General features: G+C 45.3%; 1 protein-coding gene across 10 annotated transcripts in view; it reads right to left on the reverse strand.

Moving 5' to 3' along the window:
• Window positions 1-6,536: 6,536 nt before the first annotated feature.
• Window positions 6,537-26,151, reverse strand: part of amph (amphiphysin) — a 529,225-nt gene continuing 509,610 nt past the window's right edge. For 9 of the 10 annotated variants that reach the window (XM_085993363.1, XM_085993361.1, XM_085993365.1 and 6 more), the window contains 2 exons: window positions 25,075-25,173; window positions 6,537-7,511 (listed from right to left, as the gene is read on the reverse strand). In XM_085993363.1, the coding sequence (XP_085849489.1) occupies window positions 7,404-7,511; window positions 25,075-25,173 (207 nt within the window). In that variant the 3' untranslated portion in view covers window positions 6,537-7,403. Of the gene's footprint in view, window positions 7,512-24,571; window positions 24,865-25,074; window positions 25,174-26,151 lie in introns of those variants that run through there. The other variant, XM_085993362.1, reaches the window with a different exon arrangement.

Consider the following 26,151-nt stretch of genomic DNA (forward strand, 5'->3'; position numbering starts at 1 on the left):
TCTGTCAAATGTTATCGTTGTGGAAAGACAACGCACGATCAGAACCAGTGTTGGTTTAAAAACCAAGAATGCAGAACGTGTGGCAGGCTTGGCTACATAGCTAAAGTATGCCGGTCAGGAAAGAAGACCAGCAGCAAAAAGTCACCGCAAGGAAAATACGCAAAGGTACACAAGGTGACAAAGAACAGTTTGACCGAACAGAAGTCAGATTCAGACGCTAGCAGTAATGAACTGGATAGCTTAAGAGTACACAACGTTGGTAAGGATGCAGATCTCCAGACAATTTGGGTCACTCTTCAGATAGCAGGAGTCCAAGTAAAAATGGAATTGGACACTGGATCGGCATTGACGGTCATGAATAAGAAAGATTACAGAAGGTTATTCCAACATATTCCCCTACAGGATACGGAGATTATATTGAAAACATACACGGGGCAGAGAGTGTACCCCATCGGAAAAATAGAGGTAGAAGTGGTCCACAAGGGCGAAGAAAGCCAAGTAATGGACTTATATGTGCTACCTGAAGGAGGTCCACCACTACTAGGATGGGAGTGGATTAGGAAAATGAATATGGACTGGCACTCCTTGAAGGCACTAACGGTAGATTCCGGGGAAACAGATGTCAAACCTAAACGATTGTCCAGAATATTGGATGATGCTAAAGAGGTGTTCCAGCAGGGACTGGGAACACTGAGAGGAATTACGGCAAACATCAAGATTGATGAACATGCACAACCAAAATTTTTTAAAGCCAGACCGGTACCCTATGCAATACGATCTACTGTTGAAGCGGAACTGGAAGCACTAGAACGTTCAGGTGTACTGTCTAAGGTAGATTGGAGTGAGTGGGCTACGCCCATTGTTCCCGTTATGAAACGTCCTGCGAGCAACAAGCCAGGAGATCCAGGGAAGGTTCGCATCTGTGGAGATTTCAAAATCACCGTTAATCCGGTGCTTCACACGGTGCAGTATCCGCTTCCACGGATTGAGGATATTTTCGCTTCATTGTCTGGCGGGAAACACTTCACCAAGATAGACCTGGCACAGGCGTACTTGCAGATGGAGATTGAGGAAGAGTCACGCCAATACCTCACGATCGACACGCATCGAGGGTTGTACCGGTACAATAGGCTGGTTTTTGGAGTGGCATCGGCTCCAGCAATTTGGCAGAGGGCCATGGAGCAGGTATTACAGGGAATTCCAGGCACACAATGTTACCTGGACGATATTTTGATCACAGGTGATGGTGATGAACAACATCTCGCAAACTTGGAACTGGTGCTCAACAGACTGAAAGAGTATGGACTTAGAGTAAATCGGCAGAAATGTGAGTTCTTCCAGAAGCGGATCTCGTACTGTGGCCATGTCATTGACCGGGAGGGGCTTCATAAGTCTCCTGACAAGGTTGAGGCAGTTGTAAAGGCTCCCGCTCCGGAGAATGTCTCTCAGTTGAGGTCGTTTCTAGGATTAATTAACTATTACCATAAATTTCTGCCAAATCTATCCACGGTACTGCACCCGTTAAACGCTCTTTTACAGAAAGGGGTACCATGGGAATGGGGCGAAAACTGTAAGAAGGCATTTCGCAAAAGCAAAGAATTGATCACCTCAGAGGAAGTGTTGGCTCACTTCAACCCGACACTGCCTATTCGGTTGGCTTGTGATGCTTCTCCATATGGTATTGGGGCAGTACTCTCACACAAGTTGCCAAATGGCACGGAAAGGCCAGTCGCATTTGCATCCAGATCATTGACCTCCGCTGAGCGCAACTATGCGCAGATCGATAGGGAGGCTCTTAGCCTTGTATGGGGAGTGAAGAAGTTTAATCATTACCTGCAGGGCCAAAAATTCACACTTCTGACAGACCATCAACCGTTGGTATCCATTTTTAACCCTAAGAAGGGTGTTTCGGTGATGACAGCGCAGCGTCTCCAGAGATGGTCTCTTTTCCTAGGGGCATATCAATATCAAATAGAATTCAAAGGTATGAAACAGCATGGCAATGCTGATGGGCTGTCGCGCCTGCCACTACCTGAAGAAGAAGACACGATGAAAGTTGACCCTGTTGAGTTATTTCATTCGACCATCATCGAGTGTTTACCAGTCACCAATGCAAGTATTGAAAGAGAAACCAGGAATGACCCGACACTGTCCAGAGTCTACGAGGTGACAGTGAAAGGATGGCCAACACGGGGTGATCCTCTGTTACCGGCATTTTCGGCAAGGCGAGACCAGCTGTCCGTCTGCCATGGTACCTTGATGTACGGGACAAGAGTGATTATTCCTCCCAAGTTAAGGGAAAGAGTTTTAAACGAACTGCATGAAGGTCATCTGGGGGGAGTTAAAATGAAAAGTCTTGCTAGGGCTTATGTATGGTGGCCGGGTATTGACCAACAGATTGAGGAGTTAACGAAAAGCTGCGCTGGGTGCCAAAAAGTGCAAAATGCACCTCCGATAGCACTGCTACACCCATGGGAATGGCCTTCAGCCCCATGGCAACGCGTACACATTGACTTTGCTGGTCCATTCATGGACTCCATGTTCCTAATTGCGGTGGACGCACATTCCAAATGGCCAGAAGTCATCAAGATGAATACCATTACTTCAGAAAAGACAATTGTGGTGTTAAGAACAATATTCGCAAGGAACGGATTGCCAGAACAGATCTGTTCGGACAACGGACCACAGTTTGTATCGGAAGAATTCCGACAATTCTTAAAGAAGAATGGAGTAAAACATTATACCTCTGCCCCATATCATCCAGCGACAAACGGGTTGGCTGAAAGATTTGTCCAGACATTCAAAAAGGCAATTAAGGCCATGAACGATGATCAGATTCCACTGCAACACAAGGTCGACAAGTTCCTGATGTCATATCGAAACGCCGATCATGCAGTGACTAACCAAAGTCCTGCCATGATGTTTTATAACAGGAGGTTGCGGTCCAAGTTGGACTTGTTAAAACCAAATGTGCGGAGGGAAGTGGAAAACAAACAGTTTCGGCATATTAACAACAAGACCACTCGAACTTTCGACGTAGGACAACCAGTGTTGGCAAGGGGCTAGGGAAACGAAAAATGGCAGTCCGGAACAATTTGGGCCAGACAAGGACCTCTGATGTACACAGTAGATATTGGTCATAATGTGATAAGGCGTCATGCGGATCAACTGGTAGAGTCGAGAGCAAGGGTCGAACCCATGGTTGTGACAGAGACAACTGCGGAAGATGTTAATGAACCTGAAGCATCTACCTCGGCAGGGAATGTACTTGATGATGATGACACCCAATACATTGGAAACCAAATAGAGGAGGCACCTCAACAACAAGAATCAGAGACTACTGAGAGGCATTATCCAAGCCGCATCAGAGAGCCTCCTGAGAGACTGAACCTTTGAACTGTTATACCTGAAGTTATATATGTATATATGTTATGTTAAATGGGGATATGACTGTTAAGCTAAAAAGGGAGGATTGTGGTGTATGTAACCTGTTCCACCTTAAGAGAACTTAAGCCTGTTCCACCTTAAAAGATGTACTACTTTCTCTGGCTGCTGTATACGTAATACCGGTGGTGACCACACCGGTATATAAGCACTGTGTAGTAATATTGTATTCAGTATAGTCCCTACCTCCAACCAGTAAAGACCTGTTGAATTTACTCTTGTAGTCTGTGTAGTAATTATCACTATAACACACAGACTTAACAATAACGAACCACAGTTTGTGTCCGAAGTGTTTCGGAAATTTATGAAAAGGAATGGGGTAAGGCATTACACATCCGCCCCGTATCATCCAGCCACAAATGGATTGGCTGAGAGGTTCGTACAAACCTTTAAAAAGGCAGTAAGGGCCATGTGCGATGACGACATTCCACTGCAGCATAAGGTGGACAATTTCCTGTTAGCCTACAGAAATGCGACACATGCAGTCACCAACCAGACCCCGGCCATGATGTTCTTTAACCGAAGGTTGAGATCTCGTCTGGATTTGCTCAGACCAAATGTACGAAGAGATGTTGAGAATAAGCAATTCCAGCACATCAATGAGAAGCCGACAAGGAGCTTCAATGTAGGGCAACCAGTCTTGGCCCGCGACTACCGAACAGAGAAATGGCAACCAGGAATGATATGCACACGGCAGGGGCCACTAATGTACACAGTGGATGTTGGGGAGAACATTGTGTGACGCCATGTCGACCAGATCCTAGAGTCACAGGAACGAGTCAACCCCATGTCTCGCGTACCTGGTGATGAACCCGATATACAGGTAGCATCTACCCCAGAAACAGTAGCATCGGAAGCTGATGAACCAACCGACGACAGGGGGCCAGAATCGCCTCCGCACCAAGAGCAAGACACTCAGGAAAGGCGCTATCCAGAAAGGATCAGGAAGCCGCCCCAAAGACTGAATTTATAAATGGACTATTTTCAGTTAATGTTGCATGTTAAAAGTGTTAATTGTTAAATGAATGTTATGGTACTGTTAATCTAAAAGGGGAGGAATTGTAGTGTATGTACCTTTAAGGGGAGAACTACTTTTTACAGCTCCTGTATACTGTAGTACCGGCAGTGACCACACCTGTATATAAACCCTGAGTAGGGATCTGTACTGTTAGAGTAACCCTCATCCAGTAAACACCTGTTGATTGTTCCTCTGCAGTCTGTCTATTTCTTGAAGGACACCATACGTCAAGATTCACGGATTTAACAATAGTGAGCACAGACATCGGCAGCGCTGTCGCCCAGCCGAAAATGGCGAATACTGTGGGACCCGCCAGTAGTGGCCAAAAGTGCAGCGGCCGCCATTTTTCCCCCAAATCGGGCCTTTACGGTCAGTGGTAAGACTGTGAATTTCTAGGACTAGGGGTTTAAATTTTGCCAACAAGTCTATTATGTGGTACTTTGTCAAATGTCTTTTGAATGTCCATATACACATCAACCGCACTACCTTCATCAACCCTTTCTGTTACCTCATCAAAGAATTGTTACTTCATCAAAGTTATGTCCTAAAATGGCTATAAGTGCTCTATGACCTTGTTTTGTATATTAAAAGAGGTCTACTGCCTGAAACAGGCAGTCACTTCGGCCACCCAGTGGTAGCCCCTATAAATCATGAATCATAAGAAGTTAACATGCAGGTACAGAAAGCAATTAGGAAAGCAAATGGTATGTTAGCATTTATTACAAAGGGATAGGAGTGCATAAGAACATAAGAAATAGGAGCTGGAGTAGGCCATTTGGCCCTTCGAGCTGCCATTTAATAAGATCATGGCTAATCTTCTACCCCATCTCCACTTTCCTGCACTATCCCCATATCCCTTGATTCCCTTAATATGCAAAAATCTATCACGTATAAGAGTAAAGAATTCTTATTACAATTATATAGGGCCCTGATGAGACCACACCTGGTGTACTGTGTACAGTTTTGGTCTCCTTACCTAAGGAAGGATATACTTGCCTTAAAGGGAGTGCAACAAAGGTTCACTAGACTGATTCCTGGGATGGGGGGATTGTCCTATGAGGAGAGATCGAGTAGACTAGGTCTATATTCCCCAGAGTTTAGATGAGAGGTGATCTCATTGAAACATATAACATTCTTAAAGGGCTTGACAGGGTAGATGCAGGGAGGATATTTCCCCTGGCTGGGGAGTCTAGAACCAGGGGTCACAGTCTCAGAATAAGGGGTTGGCCATTTAGGACTGAGATGAGGAGAAATTTCTTCACTCAGAGGGTGGTGAATTTTTGGAATTCTCTGCCCCAGAGGGCGGTGGAGGCTCAGTCGTTGTATATATTCAAGACAGAGATCGATAGATTTTTGGATACTAAAGGAATCAAGGGATATGGGGATAGTGCAGGAAGGTGGATTTGACGTATTAGATCAGCCATGGTTTTATTGAATGGTGGAGCAGGCTCGACCGGCCGAAGGGCCTACTCCTGCTCTTATTTCTTATGTTCTAAAAGTGGTCGTGGGAGTCTACCGACCCCATTACCACGCCCTTAACGCCTCGTTAAAATTGACCGCAAGCTGCCACATTTGGACCTGTGCAGAGGATTGACACGCTAGGTTATCCTGTGGCTTAAACATAGCAGAAAAATGGCACATCTGGGTTTTGCGGATAGTAAAAAAAGAACACCAAAGGGTAGATTTACGTCTTCACCAACTGGGCATTCAGCATCGTTTAGATGAGCTTGCAGAAAGGAAAAATCTAGTGTGGGAGGATTGCACAGAAGCTCCGCCCAGTCGATGTTTAACGTTTAGATGGTGAAGAGGAAAATTTACCCCACAGTTACTTGTAAACTTGGCCCTGGGGTGTTCAGACTCTTAAATAACAAGACACATAGGGCAGCACTGTTTTACTTTTTCTTTATTCCGGCACGAGCAGTGAAATGAATAACGATGATCACAGAACCACACATCGATACAGTACTTAGGTTACAACGCCTATCCTTAATGTTGAATTTATTTTGGTGCATGTTCCACTTAATCGGAATAAAACGTGCCAAACTGTTGCTGCAAGGATAAATAGAGGCCATGATTTTAGATAACTGATATACCGTTTTATTTCACCTGTTAAAGGACCTGCAAATTCCTGTGTTGATTATATAGGACAGGGTGGAAAAGCATCATCCGGTCAGTAGGTGGAGGAGGAGTCTTGTCCTTTGAGCATCATTCTGGATTTTATAATCTTTAATGCATGATACATTACAAACACGGTTTCTCAGATTCGTTTTGGCAATAAAGCAACAGGACTTGTTCAAAAACAGAGCCAGCAGGAACTGCTGGAGCCAGGAGCAGCAACACACATGGTGAGGAGATACATAATTAAAGCAGGGTCGCTTACACTGCATCACTGAAAAGACAGCTCTTCAGTCACATGGGTGTATGAGTGAAAACAATTTGCACCAATTTGCAGTAAACATATTAAAGATTAATAAGTATACATAGATTATTTGACTACTTGATAAACTATTGAACTGTGATGCATTGCGACAAATTTACATAGTGCATGGTGCAAGATATAAATTTGTCATATGGAGGATTACACTAGCATTATATTGATATAGTGAGGGGTTCATTCAAGAATCACCATTAACTCCAGGAGAACACAATTAAACATGGTGTTGCACTTTGATAAACAAATACATATTAATTTCCACAGTTGGTTCAAAATAGTTATACTGAGGTCAGTACCATGCTTCCTGTGTCTTCAGCAAATATACACCTCCTCTCTTCATTGTTTGTGTTCATTAGATGCTTTTAACCTTGCTGATTAACTTTTCAACTCCGATATTACCCTTTGAAGATTCCAAGGACACAACCGCGCTGTGGGAGACCATGTAGTTTGGAGAGCAGAGTCCTGCTTTTTCTGATAACTTCCACACAGACCGACAGCAGCTGAAGTCTATTCCAGTTGCTGAGTGAAATTCTTGGGGAACAATCCTTTGGAGGTGTTGGCAGCACCATATTGTAACCAGTCCGACTCCCTTATACCTGTGAGCCACCCAGCATCCTGCAAGGGTAAAGAACACGTTCAAAGCAGTCATCATCAGTTCAGTAGTGAAGAAGTGATGCTTCAGTTGTACAGAGCCTTGGTCAGGCCGTGTCTGGAGCAAAGCGTTCGGTTTTGGGCACTGAACCTCAGGAAAGATATACTCGCCTTGGAGTGGGTACAGTGCAGATGCACCAGAATTATACCAGTGCTTAAAGGGTTAAGTTATGAGGACAAGTTGCATAAACTTGGCTTGTATTACCTTGAGTTTAGAAGGTTAAGGGGTCATCTAGTCAAGGCGTTTAAAATGGTAATTGGATTCGATGGGGTAGATACAGAGAAACTACTTTCTCTGTTGGGGGAATCCATAACAAAGAGGCACAATCTTAAAATTAGAGCTAGGCCATTCAGGAGTGAAATCAGGAAGCATTTCTACACACAAAGGATAATGTAAATCTGGAACTCTCCAAAAGGCTGGGAATGCTGCGTCAATTGAAATTTTCAAGACTGAGATCAATCAATATTTGTTAGGTAAGGGAATCAAGGGATATGGAGAAAAGGCTAGTAAATGATGTTGAGATACAGATCAGCCATAATCTGAATGGCGGAACAGGCTCAGGGGCTGAATGGCCTACTCCTGTTCCTATGGGTACAAGGTGGGTTGCCCTATTGGGTACTTCAGAGCACTCTTCCCAGAGGTCAGCAGTGTATCCATCCTGGCAGCAGATGGGGACCAGACTGAATGTTGTGTCCACCACCAGCAGAACCTGGATGCAGAAGAAGACAACACACTGTAAGGAATCTGGCAAGGCTAGTGGGTAAATGGCATAAGGTTCCATGGCACAGTGAGTCCTGCCAACCTGTTTCACACTGCTCGTCCATGTCAAACCTTCACACAACCTTACACTTTTATTGCATTTCATGGAGAGCCATACTTCAGTAGTGCACATATTCAAGATGCAACATACAACAGAATGTCTTGTCAAACTCATGTGAGCCCAGATGCCTGCCCCTTTAATAATAGTCACTCACATTGATTGGGAGTACAGACACACACCCCTTTAATAATAATCATTCATGCTTACTTAAACACACACCCCTTTATTAATACTCACTCACACTCACTCAAACACACACCCCTTTATTAATACTCACTCACACTCACACACACACACCCCTTTATTAATACTCACACACTCACACCTTTATTAATACTCACTCACACTCACTGAAACATACGCCCCTTTATAAATACTCACACTCACTCAAACACACACCCCTTTATTAATACTCACTCAAACGCACACCCCTTTATTAATACTCACTCAAACGCACACCACTTTATTAATAGTCACACACACACACCCCTTTATTAATACTCACACACACACACACACCCCTTTATTAATACTGACTCACACTCACTCAAACACACACCCCTTTATTAATACTCACTCACACTCAAATACACACCCGTTTATTAATACACTCACACTCAAACGCACACCACTTTATTAATACAGTCAGACACACACACCCCTTTATTAATACTCACACACTTACACACACACACACCTTTATTAATACTCACTCACACTCACTCAAACACACACCCCTTTATTAATACTCACTCACACTCAAATACACACCCGTTTATTAATACACTCACACTCAAACGCACACCACTTTATTAATACAGTCAGACACACACACCCCTTTATTAATACTCACACACTTACACACACACACACCTTTATTAATACTCACTCACACTCACTCAAACACACACCCTTTATTAATACTCACACTCACACACACACCTTTATTAATACTCACACACACTCAATCAAACACACACCGCTTTATTAATACTCGCTCACACTCACACACCTTTATTAATACTCACTCACACTCACACACACCCCTTTATTAATACTCACTCACACTCACACACACACTCCTTTATTAATACTCACACACTCACACACACACACCTTTTTTAATACTCACTTACACTCACTCAAACACACACCCCTTTATTAATACTCACTCACACTCACACCCCTTTATTAATACTCACTCACACTCACTGAAACACACGCCCCTTTATAAATGCTCACTCACTCAAACACACCCCTTTATTAATACTCACTCACTCAAATGCACACCCCTTTATTAATACTCACTCAAACGCACACCCCTTTATTAATACTCAACTCAATCACACACCCCTTTATTAATACTCACTCACACTCACTCAAACACACACCCCTTTATTAATACTCACTCACACTCACTCAAACACACATCCCTTTATTAATACTCACTCACACTAACTCAAACGCATACCCCTTTATTAATACTCACTCACACTCACACCCCTTTATTAATACTCACTCACACTCACTCAAATACACACCTGTTTATTAATACTCACACTCGCTCACTCAAACACACACCCCTTTATTGATACTCACTCACACTCACTCAAATACACACCCGTTTATTAATACACTTGCACACTCAAACGCACACCCCATTATTAATACTCACATTCACACCCGTTTATTAATACTCATTCACATGCACTCAAACACACACCACTTTATTAATATTCACTCAAACGCACACCCCATTATTAATACTCACTCAAACACACACCCCTTTATTAATACTCACTCACACTCACTCAAACACACACCACTTTATTAATACTCACTCACACTCAGACCCCTTTATTAATACTCACACACACACACACACCCCTTTATTAATCCTCACTCACACTCACACACACACACCCCTTTATTAATACTCACTCACACTCACACACACACAGACCTTTATTAATACTCACTCAAATTCACACACACCCCCCTTTATTAATGCTCACTCACACTCACAGACACACACCCCTTTATTAATACTCACTCACACTCACACACCCTTTATTAATACTCACTCACCCCTTTATTAATACTCACTCACACACCCCTTTATTAATACTCACTCACACACACACACACCTTTATTAATACTCACTCACACTCACACACACACACACCCCTTTATTAATACTCACACTCACACACACACCCCTTTAGTAATACTCACTCACTCACACACCCCTTTAATAATACTCACTGAAACACACACCACTTTATTAATATTCACTCACACTCAATCAAACACACACCCCTTTATTAATATTCACACTCACTCACTCAAACACACACCCCTTTATTAATACTCACTCACTCAAACACACCACTTTATTAATACTCACACACTCACACAAACACACACCTTTATTAATACTCACTCACACTCACACCCCTTTATTAATACTCACACTCACTCAAACACACACCCCTTTAATAATACTCACTCACACTCACACACACACATCTCTTTATTAATAGTCACTCACACTCACTCAAATGCACACCCCTTTAGTAATACTCACTCACACACCTTTATTATTACTCACACACACTCACTCAAACCTCTTTATTAATACGCACTCACACTCAATCAATCGCACACCCCTTTATTAATACTCACACCCCATTATCAATACTCCCTCACACTCACTTAAATGCACACCCCTTTATTAATACTCACTCACACTCACACCCCTTTAATAATACTGACACTCACTCAAACACACACCCCGTTATTAATACTCACTCACACTCACTCAAACACACACCACTTTATTAATACTCACACTCAAACACACACCCCTTTATTAATACTCACTCACACTCATACACACACCCCTTTATTAATACTCACTCACTTAAACACACACCGCTTTATTAATACTCACTCACACTCACTCAAACACACACCCCTTTATTAATACTCACTCACTCACTCAAACACACACCCCTTTATTAATACTCACTCACACTCACTCAAACGCACACCACTTTAATAATACTCCCTCACACTCACACACAGCCCTTTAAAAATACTCACTCACACCCCTTTATTAATACTCACTCACAGTCACCCAAACACACACCCCTTTATTATTACTCACACTCACTCAGATACACAGGGGGAGGAATTCAGTATCGCCCCGATTGGGGCGTAAGTATCGGCCGCGCGCGAAATCTTGCGCACGGTGCAAATTATCGCCACCTACTGGTAAATTGGCCTGCTTCGCCCCAGGAGGTGCTTGGAGCGCTAAAACAGGCACTGCACGACTGTCTTAAGGCGCTAAGCCTGAGAAGTGAGGCGCTACCACTGAGGGCGGGTGCAGCGCAGGTGCGGCCAGTTAGCAATTGCAGGCAGACACGCTGGCGCCGGTCAGCTCTTAAAGGGGAGGTTCAATCTTGGATTGCAGCCACACCCTGCGCATCGGAGCCCTGATTCTCGGCCTGGACAGACCTGCTGCCACATTCTTAAGCCTAGGACCATGGAGAGTGCCAGGGAGCGAGCGCAGCGGTTCAGCGAGGGGGCCTTGCAGGTTCTGGTTGGCGCGGTGGAGCGCAGGCGATCTCTCCTGTTCCCGGACAGTGGCAGGAGGCCACTGCCCAACGACTATCACAAAGCTTGGAGGGAGGTGGCTCACAGAGTGACCTCCAGCAGCATGGTGCCTAGGACCCCTGTGCAATGCAGGAAGAAGTTCAATGACCTCACTCGGGTCATCAGGGTGAGTGCCCTTTTCAGAATCCTCTTCATCCCTGCATGTCAACCTCACTTTATGGCCAAAGGGTCCTGAAAGCCCCAATGTCCAGCCCTCATCCAACACCTATGGCCCGTTCAGGAAACTCACACGCACATTCAGCACTTTACACACTGTAAGGGCCAATCGACCATGGGAGGCAGTGCAGCCAAGATCAGGGCTTCACACTGTAAGGGCTATTCCACCATGGGAGGCAGTGCAGCCAAGATCAGGGCTTCACACTGTACTCAGAGCCCGTCCTTTCTCTTGCAGGGCAAGCTGGCGCATAACAGGAGGCTGCAGCAACGGACCGGGGGAGGCCAGCCTCACCTTCAAGCCCTCACCGATCTGGAGCATCGAGTCCAGCGGATTATGGCAGGCCGGATGATTGGCCCCGTCGCCACTGGAGATGCCGACCTGTTATGGACAGCAATGGTAAGGTCATCACCTTTTTGACCTCTCTCCTTCCACCTGTGCCTCACACCAGCATCCTTTGCCACTATCGAACCAATACAGTACATTGCAGCACTCATGCCTCCCTCGCTGCCACCCTGTTCTCACGCTAAAGCCACTCTTGTACCTCCCTGCTTTCAGATGCTGATTCGCCAGGTGAGGAGGCGGGCCCTCAAGCTGCCACTGTGAGTGACTCTGAAGCCGACGACGAGGAGGAAGCTGGACCATCAGTGCCACCCTCAGCCGAGGCAGCCCATGGCCATAATGGGGACACGTCTTCCCTGGAGGCGAGCAGGGGGGAATGGTCTGAGGAGGGTGAAGCTCCGGGGCCCAGCGGGCTGCAGCAACGCGAGGGGGGTAGGGAAGCTCAGCGGCTTTCTCCCCGGAAGGAGAGTCTGGCCTTGAGTCCTGTTACAGTGAGCGCAGAAGAGGTGCGGCTCCTCGCTGAAATGAGCGCCCAGGTGGAGCACAGGCACACTGAGCTCATGGCTGCAGTGGCAAGGATGCCAGATTCCATTGAGTCACTGGCAAGGAGTGCGCAGGAGTTCGGCGCAGCACAGGCAAGGAGTCTCCAGGACTTCGGCGCAGCACAGGCAAGGAGTCTCCAGGACTTCGGCACAGCACAGGCAAGGATTGTCCAGGACTTTGGCGCAGCACAGGCGGCTGCCACGCAAGTGCTTAGTGCTGCAATGCAGTCAGTGGCTGGTCTCATGGAGATGCAGATTGAGGCCACACGAGCACTGACTGCTGCCACCCTCGCTGGATCGGGGCGAATCGCCCCGGGGCCCTCGCCGCGCCAGGCCAGCAGTCTGTGCTTCAGCAGATTGCTCCGCATGCTGCAGTGCTGCCCTGTGGGAGTGCCAGTGTGTCGTCCGAACAGGGAGTTGCTGTCCTCTCTCAGGATGACAGCATTCCTGCTGCCAACACTGTCACTTCTACACTGCAGCTGCCACCACCTGTAGGACAGACTGCTGCCACCCATGCAGAGTTGGAGCAGTCAGCAGCCGGGCCCTCCAGGCCCAGAGCTGGTCCAGGCCGTCCCTCAAGGGCATCTGCAGTCTCAGTTTCTGACACTCAGCAGCCTTCCCCCAGCCTTGCTGCAGCCACTGGGGTCCCATTGCAGAGGAGCTGCAGGGTGGGAAGGGGCGAATCTCGCAAGCGAAGCAGATCACCCTCGAAGGGCAAAAAGTAGGAGGTGTGGCAAAATGCTGTTAAATGTTTTATTGAAGGTCGTGGTCATTTTTTGGTTACTGTTTGGTTCATTGTCTCCAGGTTGTGAGAGCCAGTTATGTGACTGACTGCTTTTTTTTGGGTTTCTCTCTATTACTTTGTCATGCGGGAAGGGCACACAGTTTGTTAAATAAAGTGTCTTTATTCAGAATGTGCATGTTTGCTCTTTGAACTATTTGAGTTGCCTTGACCGGCTTAGGGGTTGAGGCACGGTTCCATTTATGTACTTTGAATGGCAGAAGCCATTCCCTCAGAGGGGGCCTAGAACCGACTTGCTATAAGCCGCTGACGGACGGCCCTTGCACTTTGTGCCTCCCTCCCGTCTTGGTGCTGCTGCTCCTCCTCCTCCTCTGCTGGTGCTCCAATGTCTGGTGGCAGTGGCTGAGTCCTGAGGATTGCCAGGTTATGCAGCATGCAGCACACAACAACGAAATGGGAGACTCGCTCAGGTGAGTACTGAAGGGCTCCTCTGGAATGGTCCAGACAGCGGAACCGTTGCTTGAGCACACCGATTGTGTGCTCAATGATGTTCCTGGTAGCTTGATGGCTCTCATTGTATCGTTCTTCAGCAGGGGAGCTGGGCGCACGGAGGAGGGTCATCAGCCAGGTGCACAGAGGATAGCCCTTGTCCCCGAGAAGCCAGCCTCCTGGGTGAGCCGGGGCCTCGAAAAGGTCTGCCACAGAAGTCTGGCGCAGGATGAAGGCGTCGTGGCTGCTGCCTGGAAAGCGGGCATTGACAGCGACTATCAGCTGTCTGTGGTCACACACCAACTGGACTTTCAACGAATGGAACCCCTTCTGGTTGCGGTAATCCTCGGCATTCTCTTGCGGCGCCTGCAAAGCCACATGCGTGCAGTCAATGGCGCCCTGGACCATGGGGAAGCCCGCTATTCTTGCAAAGCCCATTGCGCACTCTTGCTGCTTGTCCGGGATCATGGGGAAGGAGATATACTGACATCTCCTTTTAAAGAGGGCATTCGTGACTTGACGGATGCAGCAATGCACCACGAACTGGGAGATATTGGCAATGTCCCCAGTAGCTAATTGAAAGGAGCTGGTGGCATAGAAGTTCAGAGCCACTGTGACCTTCACTGCCACCGACAGAGACGTCCTGCTCCTCAGTTGAGGCTGCAGATCTGGCTGAAGCAGGTGGCAGAGCTCAGTGACCACCTCCCTGCTGAATCGCAGCCTCCGAAAACACTGCTCCTCAGACATATTGAGGTATGAGAACTGTTGGCGGAAAACCCTGGGACGGTAAGGTCTCATGTGCCGACGCCTGTTGGCCCTCCTCTGTCTGGCCATGATTGGCACTCTCTCTCTGCGTCTCTGTGCCCTCTCAATGTAATGGAGAAGCCCAACGTTCCCACCCATTGCAGCCCCCATAATATGTGGCCACTCAAGGTTATGCCGGTGAAAAAGCAAACTAACTACAAAGTTCTGGTCAGAAGCCAAAAGTACCTCAGCGAGCGCTGACTCAAGGCAGAAAGCTCTCTCCCTTTGTCTCTCTGCAAATCTCTCTCTCTCTCACAGAAGGAGTGGTCCAAAAATGGCTACCACAAAGAAGCCAGGAAGAGCCGCCTTTAAATAGCGCCCCCCCAGCCCCACAGCGACTGGGAACCGTTCCAGTCAACCAGTCGCTGGGAGCGAAAGGCAGAAAGGAAGGGGCGCCACTGAATTTCTGGTTCGGGGCTCCCCAAGGGCGTTGCACTCTGAAATGATGTCAGGATCTGTGTGCGCAGCTGAGCGGGCGTTGCGGTTTAGCACCGCCGCTAAATGTCCACTCAATTTCGCGAGAGGTGCAGGTCTCGCCGCGCCCGGGCACTAGCTGGCTCGCGCCTCACTTATCGCCCTCTTAAGGCGCATACGGGTGGCGCAACCAACTGAATTTCTCCCCCACAGCCCTTTATTAATACTCACACGCACTCACTCAGATACGCACCCCTTCAATAATATTCACAGTCACTCAAACACACCCCTTTATTAATACTCACTCACACACACAACCCCTTATTAATACTCACTCACTCAAACACACGCCCCTTTATTAATACTCACTCACACACACACCCCTTTATTAACTCACTCACACTCACCCAAACATACATCACTTTATTAATACTCACACTCACTCAAACACACACCCCTTTATTAATAATCACTCACACTCACACCCTTATTAATACTCACTCACACACACACCCCTTTATTAATACTCACACACACTCACTCAAACAAACACCCCTTTATTAATACTCACTCAAACAAACACACATCCCTTTATTAATACTCACTCACACTCAAACACACCCATTATTAATACTCACTCACACTCACTCAATCACACACCACTTTATTAATACTCACTCACACTCACTCAAACACCCCCCCTTTATTAATACTCACTCACACTCTCTCGCAAACACACACCCCTTTATTAATACTCACTCACACTCACTCAAACACACACCTCTATTAATACTCACCCACACTCACACCCCTTTATTAATAATCACTCACACTCACACACACACCCCTTTAATACTCACTCACACTCACTCAAACACACACCCCTTTATTAATACGCACTCACACTCACTCAAATACACACCCGTTTATTATACTCATTCACACTCACTCAAACACACACCGCTTTAATAATACTAAGACTCACACACAGACACCCCTTTATTAATACTCATTCACACACACAAACCCCTTTATTAATACTCACTCACACTCACTCAAACACACACCTCTTTATTAATACTCACTCACACTCACTCAAACACACAACCCTTTATTAATACTCACACTCACACCCCTTTATTAATACTGACTCACACTCACTCAAATACACACCCGTTTATTAATACACTCGCACACCCCATTATTAATACTCACTCACACCCCTTTATTAATACTCACTCACACTCGCTCAAACACACACCCCTTTAATAATACTCACTCACACACCCCTTTAATAATACTCACTCACACTCACACCCCTTTATTAATACTCACTTGCACTCACCCAAACACACACCACTTTATTAATACTCACACTCACTCACACACCCCTTTATTAATACTCACTCACACACACACCCCTTTATTAATCCTCACTCACACACACACACACACTTATTAATACTCACTCACTCAAACACACACCGCTTTATTAATACTCACTCACACTCACACACCCCTTTATTAATACTCACTCACACACACACCCCTTTATTAATACTCACTCACACACACACCCCTTTATTAATACTCACTCACACTCACACCCCTTTATTAATACTCACACTCACACACACACCCCTTTATTAATACTCACACTCACACACCCCTTTAATAAAACTCACTCAAACACACACCCCTTTATTAATACTCGCTCAAACTCACAGACACACCCCTTTATAAATACTCACTCACACTCACACACACACACCTTTATTAATACTCACTCACACACACATGGCTTTATTAATACTCACTCACACTCACACCTTTATTAATACTTACTCACACTCACTCAAACACACACCACTTTATTAATACTCACTCATAATCAAACACACATCCCTTTAATACTCACTCACACTCACACCCCTTTATTAATACTCACTCACACCCCTTTATTAATATTCACTCACTCAAACACTCCACTTTATTAATACTCACTCACACTCACTCAAACACACACCCCTATATTAATACTCACTCACACTCACACAAACACCCACCCCTTTATTAATACTCACACTCACACACACACCCCTTTATTAATACTCACTCACACTCACACCCCTTTATTACTCACTCACACTCACACAAACACACACCCCTTTATTAATACTCACACTCACACACACCCCTTTATTAATACTCACTCACTCAAACACACACCCCTTTAATAACTCACTCACACCCCTTTATTAATACTCACTCACACTCACACACACACACCTCTTTATTAATAGTCACTCACACTCACTCAAACACACACCCCTTTATTAATACTCACTCACTCACTCAAATGCACACCCCTTTATTATTACTCACTCACACACACCCCTTTATTATTACTCACACACACTCACTCAAACTCACAACTCTTTATTAATACGCACTCACACTCACTCAATCGCAAACCCCTTTATTAATACTCACTCACACTCACACCCCATTATCAATACTCACACTCACTTAAATGCACACCCCTTTATTAATACTCACTCACACTCAATCAAACACACACCCCTTTAATAATACTCACACTCACACACCTTTAATAATACTCAATCACCCTCACCCAAAAACACCCCCCCTTATTACTCACACTCACTCAAACACAGCCCTTTATTAAAACTCACTCACACTCACTCAAACACGCACCTCTTTAATACTCACAATCACACACACACCCCTTTATTAATACTCACACTCACACACACACACCTTTATTAATACTCACACTCACACACCCCTTTAATACTCACACACACACACCCCTTTATTAATACTCACGCACACTCACTCAAACACACACCCCTTTATTAATACTCACTCACACACACACACACCTTTAATACTTACTCACACTCACTCAAACACACACCACTTTATTAATACTCACACACTCAAACACACATCCCTTTAATAATACTCACTCACACTCACACACCCCTTTAACAATACTCACTCACACTCACACCCCTTTATTAATACTCACTCAAACACATACCCCTTTATTAATACTCACTCACACACAGCCCTTTAAAAATACTCACTCACACACACCCCTTTATTAATACTCACACTCACTCAAACACATACCGCTTTATTAATACTCACTCAGACTCACTCATTCAAACACACAACCCTTTATTAGTACTCACTCACACTCACTCAAACACACACCCCTTTATTAATACTCACTCACACTCACTCACTCACACAAATACACACCCGTTTATTAATACTCACTCACACTCACTCAAACACACACCGCTTTAATAATACTAAGACTCACACACAGACACCCCTTTATTAATACTCATTCACACACACAAACCCCTTTATTAATACTCACTCACACTCACTCAAACACACACCCCTTTATTAATACTCACACACATCTCTTTATTAATATTCACTCACAATCACTCAAACGCACACCCCTTTATTAATACTCACTCACACTCACCCAAACACACACCACTTTATTAATACTCACTCACACTCAAACACACACCGCTTTATTAATACTCACTCATGTTCACTCAAACACACACCCCTTTAAAAATATTCACTCACACACACCCCTTTACACTCCTTTATTAACTCACTCAGACTCACACACACACCCCTTTATTAATACTCACTCACACTCACTCAGAAACACACCACTTTAATAATACTCAGTCACTCAAACACACACACCTTTATTAATACTCACTCACACTCACACACACCTCTTTATTAACTCACGCAAACGCACACCCCTTTATTAATACTCAGACTCACACACAGACAACACTTTATTAATACTCATTCACACACAAACCCCTTTATTAATACTCACTCACACTCATACACACACCCCTTTATTAATACTCACTCACACTCACGCAGACACACACCCCTTTATTAATACTCACTCACACTCACCCAAACACACACCACTTTATTAATACTCACCCACACACACACACCCCTTTATTAATACTCACTCAAACTCAGTCAAACACACACCCCTTTATTAATACTCACTCACACTCACCCAAACACACACCACTTTATTAATACTCACTTATACTCACACTCACTCAAACACACACCCCTTTATTAATACTCACTCACACTCACTCAGACACACACCCCTTTATTAATACTCACTCACACTCACTCAAACACACACCGCTTTATTAATACTCCCTCACACTCACACACACACCCCTTTATTAATACTGACTCACACTCACCCAAACACACACCACTTTATTAATACTCACGCACACTCACTCAAACACACACCCCTTTATTAATACTCACTCACACTCACACACACCTCTTTATTAATACTCACTTATACTCACTCACTCAAACACACACCCCTTTATTAATACTCATTCACACACACAAACCCCTTTATTAATACACACGCTCACTCAAACGCACACCCCATTATTAATACTCACTCACACTCATACACACAACTCTTTATTAATATTCACTCACACTCACTCAAACACACACTCCTTTATTAATACTCACTTACATTCACACTCACTCAAACACACACCATTTATTAATACTCAGTCAAACTCACACACAGACCCCTTTATTAATACTCACTCACACCCCTTTATTAATAATCACTCACACTCACCCAAACACACACCACTTTATTAATACTCACACACAGTCAAACACACACCCCTTTATTAATACTCACTCACACTCACACCACTTTATTAATACTCACTCACACACACACCCTTTTAATAATACTCCCTCACACACACCCCTTTAAAAATATTCACTCACACTCACACACACCCCTTTACACCCCTTTATTAAAACTCACTCACACTCACACACACCCCTTTATTAATACTCACTCACACTCACTCAAACGCACACTCCTTTATTAATACTCACTCAAACACACACCCCTTTATTAATACTCACTCACACCCTTTTAAAAATACTCACTCACACACACCCCTTTATTAAAACTCACACTCACACACCTTTATTAATACTCACTCACTCACTCAAACACACAATCCTTTAATAATACTCACTCACACTCAAACGCACACCCCTTTAATACCCACTCACACACCCCTTTATTAATACTCACTCACACTCACACCCCTTTAATACTCACTCACACTCACTCAAACACACACCCCTTTATTAATAGTCACTCACACTAACTCAGACACACACCCCTTTATTAATACTCACTCACACTCACACACACAACCCATTATTAATACTCACTCACACTCACACACCCACTTTAACTGAATGCTCAAGGCCATGAAGTGAGTTTAGAAGTGTGCTCTTTTTACACTGACAGTTCCACAATGATATAGCATTTCTGGAGCAAACCAAATGTAATGTAGGGGAGAAAAACTCTGCTTTCATTTACATGCTTTGTTCACCTTAATCAGGAATGGCCACTCTTCATATTGTAACTACTTTATTCTCTTTAATTTCACTGCTGCTTTATCTTTTAAAGTTCTAACTGCCTAATTTACAGTTATGATTCTCTATAATGTCAGCCTTGGCTCTGGGTTAGCATGCTTGTCACGAGTCAGTAAAGTATGGGTTCAAGCCCCACTTCAGAGACTTGAGCAAGAAATCTAGGCTGACACTCCAGTGCAGTACTAAGGAAGTGCTGCAGTGTTGTAGGTGCTGTCTTTCTGATGAGACTTTTAACCCTTCTGTCCTCACGGGTAGATGTAAAAGATCCCATGGCACTCTGCAAAGAAAAGCAGGTTGTATCCCCGCACCCCCCCCCCCCCGCCGGTCCTGGCTAATATTTATCCCTCAACCAATATCACTGAAACAGATTATCTGGTGATTTATCTCATTCCTGTTTGTGGGACCTTGATGGGTGCAAAAATGATGGGTGTCACGGTTCACAACAGTGACTAGCAATTTAGTACTAAAATGGACAATTCTGCACTCTTGTGCTTTCAGCAGGGGGCAGAAGATCTGGACTGAAGAGAGAGAAAGAAGAGCAGGGGAGTTATCCCCGGTGTCCTGGCCAATAGTTATCCCTTAACCAACATAACAAAAACAGATTATCTGGTCTTTATCATATTGCTGTTTGTGGGAGCTTGCTGTGCGCAAATTGGCTGCCGCGTTTCCCACGTTACAACAGTGACTCCACTTCAAAAAGTACTTCATTGTAAAGTGCTTTGAGATGTCCGGTGGTCGTGAAAGGTGCTATATAAATGCAAGTCTTTTTTCTTTTTGACTGTGCATGAGTATTAATAAAGGGGTGTGTGTTTGAGTGAGTGTGAGTGAGTATTAATAACGGGGTGTGCGTTTGAATGTGTGAGTATTGTTAAAGGATTGTGTGTTTGAGTGAGTGTGAGTGAGTATTAATAAAGGGGTGTGTGTGTGTGTGAGTGAGTTTTAATAAAGGGGTGAGTGTGAGTGAGTATTTTTAAAAGGGTGTGAGTGAGTATTAATAAAGGGGTGTGTGTTTGAGTGAGCGTGAGTGAGTATTAATAAAGCGGTGTGTGTTTGAGTGAGTGTGAGTGAGTATTAATAAAGGGGTGTGTGTTTGAGTGAGCGTGAGTGAGTATTAATAAAGCGGTGTGTGTTTGAGTGAGTGTGAGTGAGTATTAATAAAGGAGTGTGTGTTTGACTGAGTGAATCATTGAGTATATTCAAGGCTGAGATAGATAGATTTTTGGGCCTAGAAATTCAGTGGGCTGCGCCACCCTTTAGCGCCTTAAGAGGGCGCTAAGTGGGTCGGAAGCCACTGGCCACACCTCCCGTTAAATCTAGCGGGATGCTAATGGCGGCGCTAGCTGTTAGCGCTACGCCACTACCGATGACGTCATCGGTGTGTGCAGCGCCCTGCTACCGCCCCGATCGCGATATTAAGTTGCACCCCCTGCTTTAACGCCGGACGCTATTTGCGACCGGTTCAGGGGGTCCTACCTGCGGTGGTAGAGGCGCTAATTAAAGGAGGTGCTGAAACTGAATATTGGGCTGGCGCTCGCGGCTACTTCCGGGGCGGAACTTCCGGCGCCCAGGCAAGGGGGCGCCACTGAATTTATAGTCCAAAGATGTGCGGGTTAGGATGATTGGCTATGATAAATTGACCCTTAGTGTTAGGGGGATTAAATACGTGGGGTTACGGGGATCGGGTGGGATATGTGTCGGTGCAGGCTCAATGGGCCGAAATGGCCTCTATCTGCACTGTGGGGTTTCTGTGATTCTGTGAAAGATTCACAACCCACTGAGTGAAGAAATTTCTCCTCATCGCAGTCTTAAATGGCTGACACCTTATCCTGAGACTATGCCCCCTAGTCCTAGACTCTCCAGCCAGGGGAAACAACCTCTCAGCATCAACCCTGTCAATCCGCCTCAGAATCTTACATGTTTGCATGAGATCACCTCTCATTCTTCTAAACTCCAGAGAGTATAGGCCCAATCTACTCAATCTCTCCTCATAGGACAACCCACTCATCCCAGGAATCAATCTAGTGAATCTTCATTGCACTGCCTCTAAGGCATGTATGTCCTTTCTCAGATAAGGAGACCAAAACTGTACACAGTACTCCAGCATATGGCGGGAAGTCACAGAATGTGCGCCTATGATTTTCCTCCATGTATTTCTCCTTTAATTAGCGCCTCTACCGCCGCAGGTAGGCCCCCCTGAACCGGTCGCAAATTGCGACCGGCGCCACAGCGGGGGGCGCGACCGAATATCACGTTCGGGGTGGTAGCGGGGTGCTGTGCACACCAATGACGTCATCGCTGGTGGCGCAGCGCTACAGGCTAACGCCGCCATTAGCGCCCCGCTAAATTTCGTGGGAGGCGTGACCAGTGGCACTAAAACCACTAAGTGCCCTCTTTGGGCGCTAACTGGTGGCGCAGCCCACCGAATTTCTAGGCCTTGGAGTTCTCTACCCCAAAGGGCTGTGGGTGCTGAATCATTGAGTATATTCAAGGCTGAGATAGATAGATTTTTGGGCCTAGAAATTCAGTGGGCTGCGCCACCCGTTAGCACCTTAAGAGGGCGCTAAGTGGGTCGGAAGCCACTGGCCACGCCTCCTGCTAAATCTAGCGGGATGCTAATGGCGGCGCTAGCCATTAGCGCTGTGCGCAGCGCCCCGCTACCACCCCGATCGCGATATTTAGTTGCGCCCCCTTCTTTAACGCCGGACGCTATTTGCGACCGGTTCAGGGGGTCCTACCTGCGGCGGTAGAGACGCTAATTAAAGGAGGTGCGGGGCGGCCATTTTTTATGCTGGCCGCCTGCCAGCACCTATCCACGCTGCTGTCCCCGGCCTCCTGAGCTCCCCCCCCCGCAGAGTGCTGACTGCGTCCCAAGAGCCCGGCACTTCTCCCGGGAGGAAGGCCTGCAGTACCGCAGCGCGCCGTGCCGCAGCGTGTGGCGCAGCGGCACATTGCGCAGCGATCTTCAGCTGCAGCGCCCCAAGAGGGATGCGGGGCGCCTCCAGTAGCGCCGCGCTTTCCTCTGGGGCGCGCAAAGTGAATTTCCGGCGGGCGGCCGCGACTACTTCCGGGGCACTACTTTTAGCGCCCTGACGAGGCTGGCGCCCCAAACGGGGCGCTACTGAATTTCTAGGTCTTGGACTCTAGGGGAATCAAAGGAAAATGGAGATCGGGTGGGAAAGTGAAGTTGAGATTGAAGATCAGCCATGATCTTATTGAATGGTGGAGCTGATTCGAGAGGCCGTATGGCCTACTCCTGCTCCTAATTCTTATGTTCTTATGCTCCCCACCAGTGCCGCTCACCGCTGGAAGTGTGGAAGTTGAGACTGCACTAACTCATTTCACAAAGGACTTGGGTTGAGACTGCATAAACTCATTTCACAGGGGACTTTATAATTGGCAAAGGAGGAGACATTCATCTTGTCGATCTGGGATCATCACAAACCCGGGTTAGGTCTGGAAGGAAGTGCTCAAACTCACCACCTAGAGAGAGGCAGAATTCATTTGTAAATTTTTTATTTGTGGTTATACTAAAATGCACTTGTGCCACTAAATACACAGCAAGCACAAGTTTGTTGCTTGGATTAAAAACCACAGAAAAGTATCAATCGAATTTCTACAAAGAACAAATTCGCCAACATTTGAGGCAGAACTGGGGGACGACTACAGTATTCAAAAATTCAGCTACTCCCACAAAATAATGAAACTCGCTAACATTTTGCATCCCTTCAGAATATTTTTGCACTAAACCTTCGGAATTTCAGTTCTTCTTCCCGACAGACACCTTTCTTCCTGCATATGCACAAGAGTCAGGAAATAATAACAACATTTCATTATGAGCAAACTTTCCAACTTGAACATTCAATGGATCCTTATGTTTCATTAACATTGTTCTAATTGCCCGTTCTCAGTGTATTTTGAAAATAGTGTGAAAAAGAGCCTTCAAGAGAATTGTTCAATTAGAACATAAGCAGATATACTTAGTGTATGATTTCTGCTTACCTGATCTACTATCTCAGATGGGATCACTAACACAATGTCTCCACGCTGTAAGTTAAGCTCATCTGCATTGGCAGCTTCAAAGTTATGGACTGTTTCAACCTGTTGGAAAATTCAACAATAAAATGTCTGTTCTTGTTGCTAACCCTCCACAACAAGGTTCACTTCATCTTGTACTAATATCAACAGCCACATACCAGATTACTACATCAACTTTCAGCCTGCAGTGTTCTGAGAGTCCAGTATACACACCTCTAATATTTACAGAGAAAGAAAGAGCTTGTTAATTGTCAGCCTTGGCTCAGTGGTACCTGAGTCAGAAGGTCATGGGTTCAAGTCCCACTCCAGAGACTTGAGCACAAAATCTAAGCTGAAAATTCAGTATTGAACTGTCAGAGATGCCATTTTTCGGATGAGTGGCTCTATCTGCCCTCTCAGGTAGACATAAAAGATCGCATGGCACTTCGAAGAAAAGGAGGGGAGTTCTCCCAAGGTTCTGGCCAATATATATCCCTCAACCAACATTACTTAAAACTGATTATCGGATCATTATCTCATTGCTGTTTGCATGACCTTGCTGTGCGCAAATGAGCTGCCATCTACATTACAACACTTCAAAAGTAATTCATTGGCTGTGAAGCACTTAGGGACATCCTGAGGTTGTGAAAGCCGCTATATAAATGCAAGTTATTTCGTTCGCTGATATTTACCCCTTCGCATGGAAAGAAACTCCTGTTTAAACGATAGCTTGTCTAAAAGGAATAGAATTTGGAGGTATGGTGGGGGGTGGGGCAAAGAAAATATTTGCTGTTAAGATGGGTTGGCTAAGGGTAAAAAGATTTAAAATGTATGTCTGAGTCAGAAAACACACTTCATGCCTGCCCTATTTTGGCAAAACGTAGTGAACACAAACGGTCTTTCTCAGCAAGCAAGGGCTAATTTTGTCATCCCGCTCTCCAGCAGGGAGAGCAGGTCAGAGATGTGGATCCAACACAGATTTAGTTGTGAAACATCTCTGATCTCAGCTACAATTGGCCTCCACAACTCTGGACTAACCAGTGGGGGAGGGAATCAGCCAAT

This window comes from Somniosus microcephalus, chromosome 7, assembly GCF_052327205.1.
Source record: "Somniosus microcephalus isolate GS21.2 chromosome 7, FLI_Smic_1.0, whole genome shotgun sequence".
In the NCBI taxonomy this organism is placed as follows: Eukaryota; Metazoa; Chordata; class Chondrichthyes; order Squaliformes; family Somniosidae; genus Somniosus; species Somniosus microcephalus.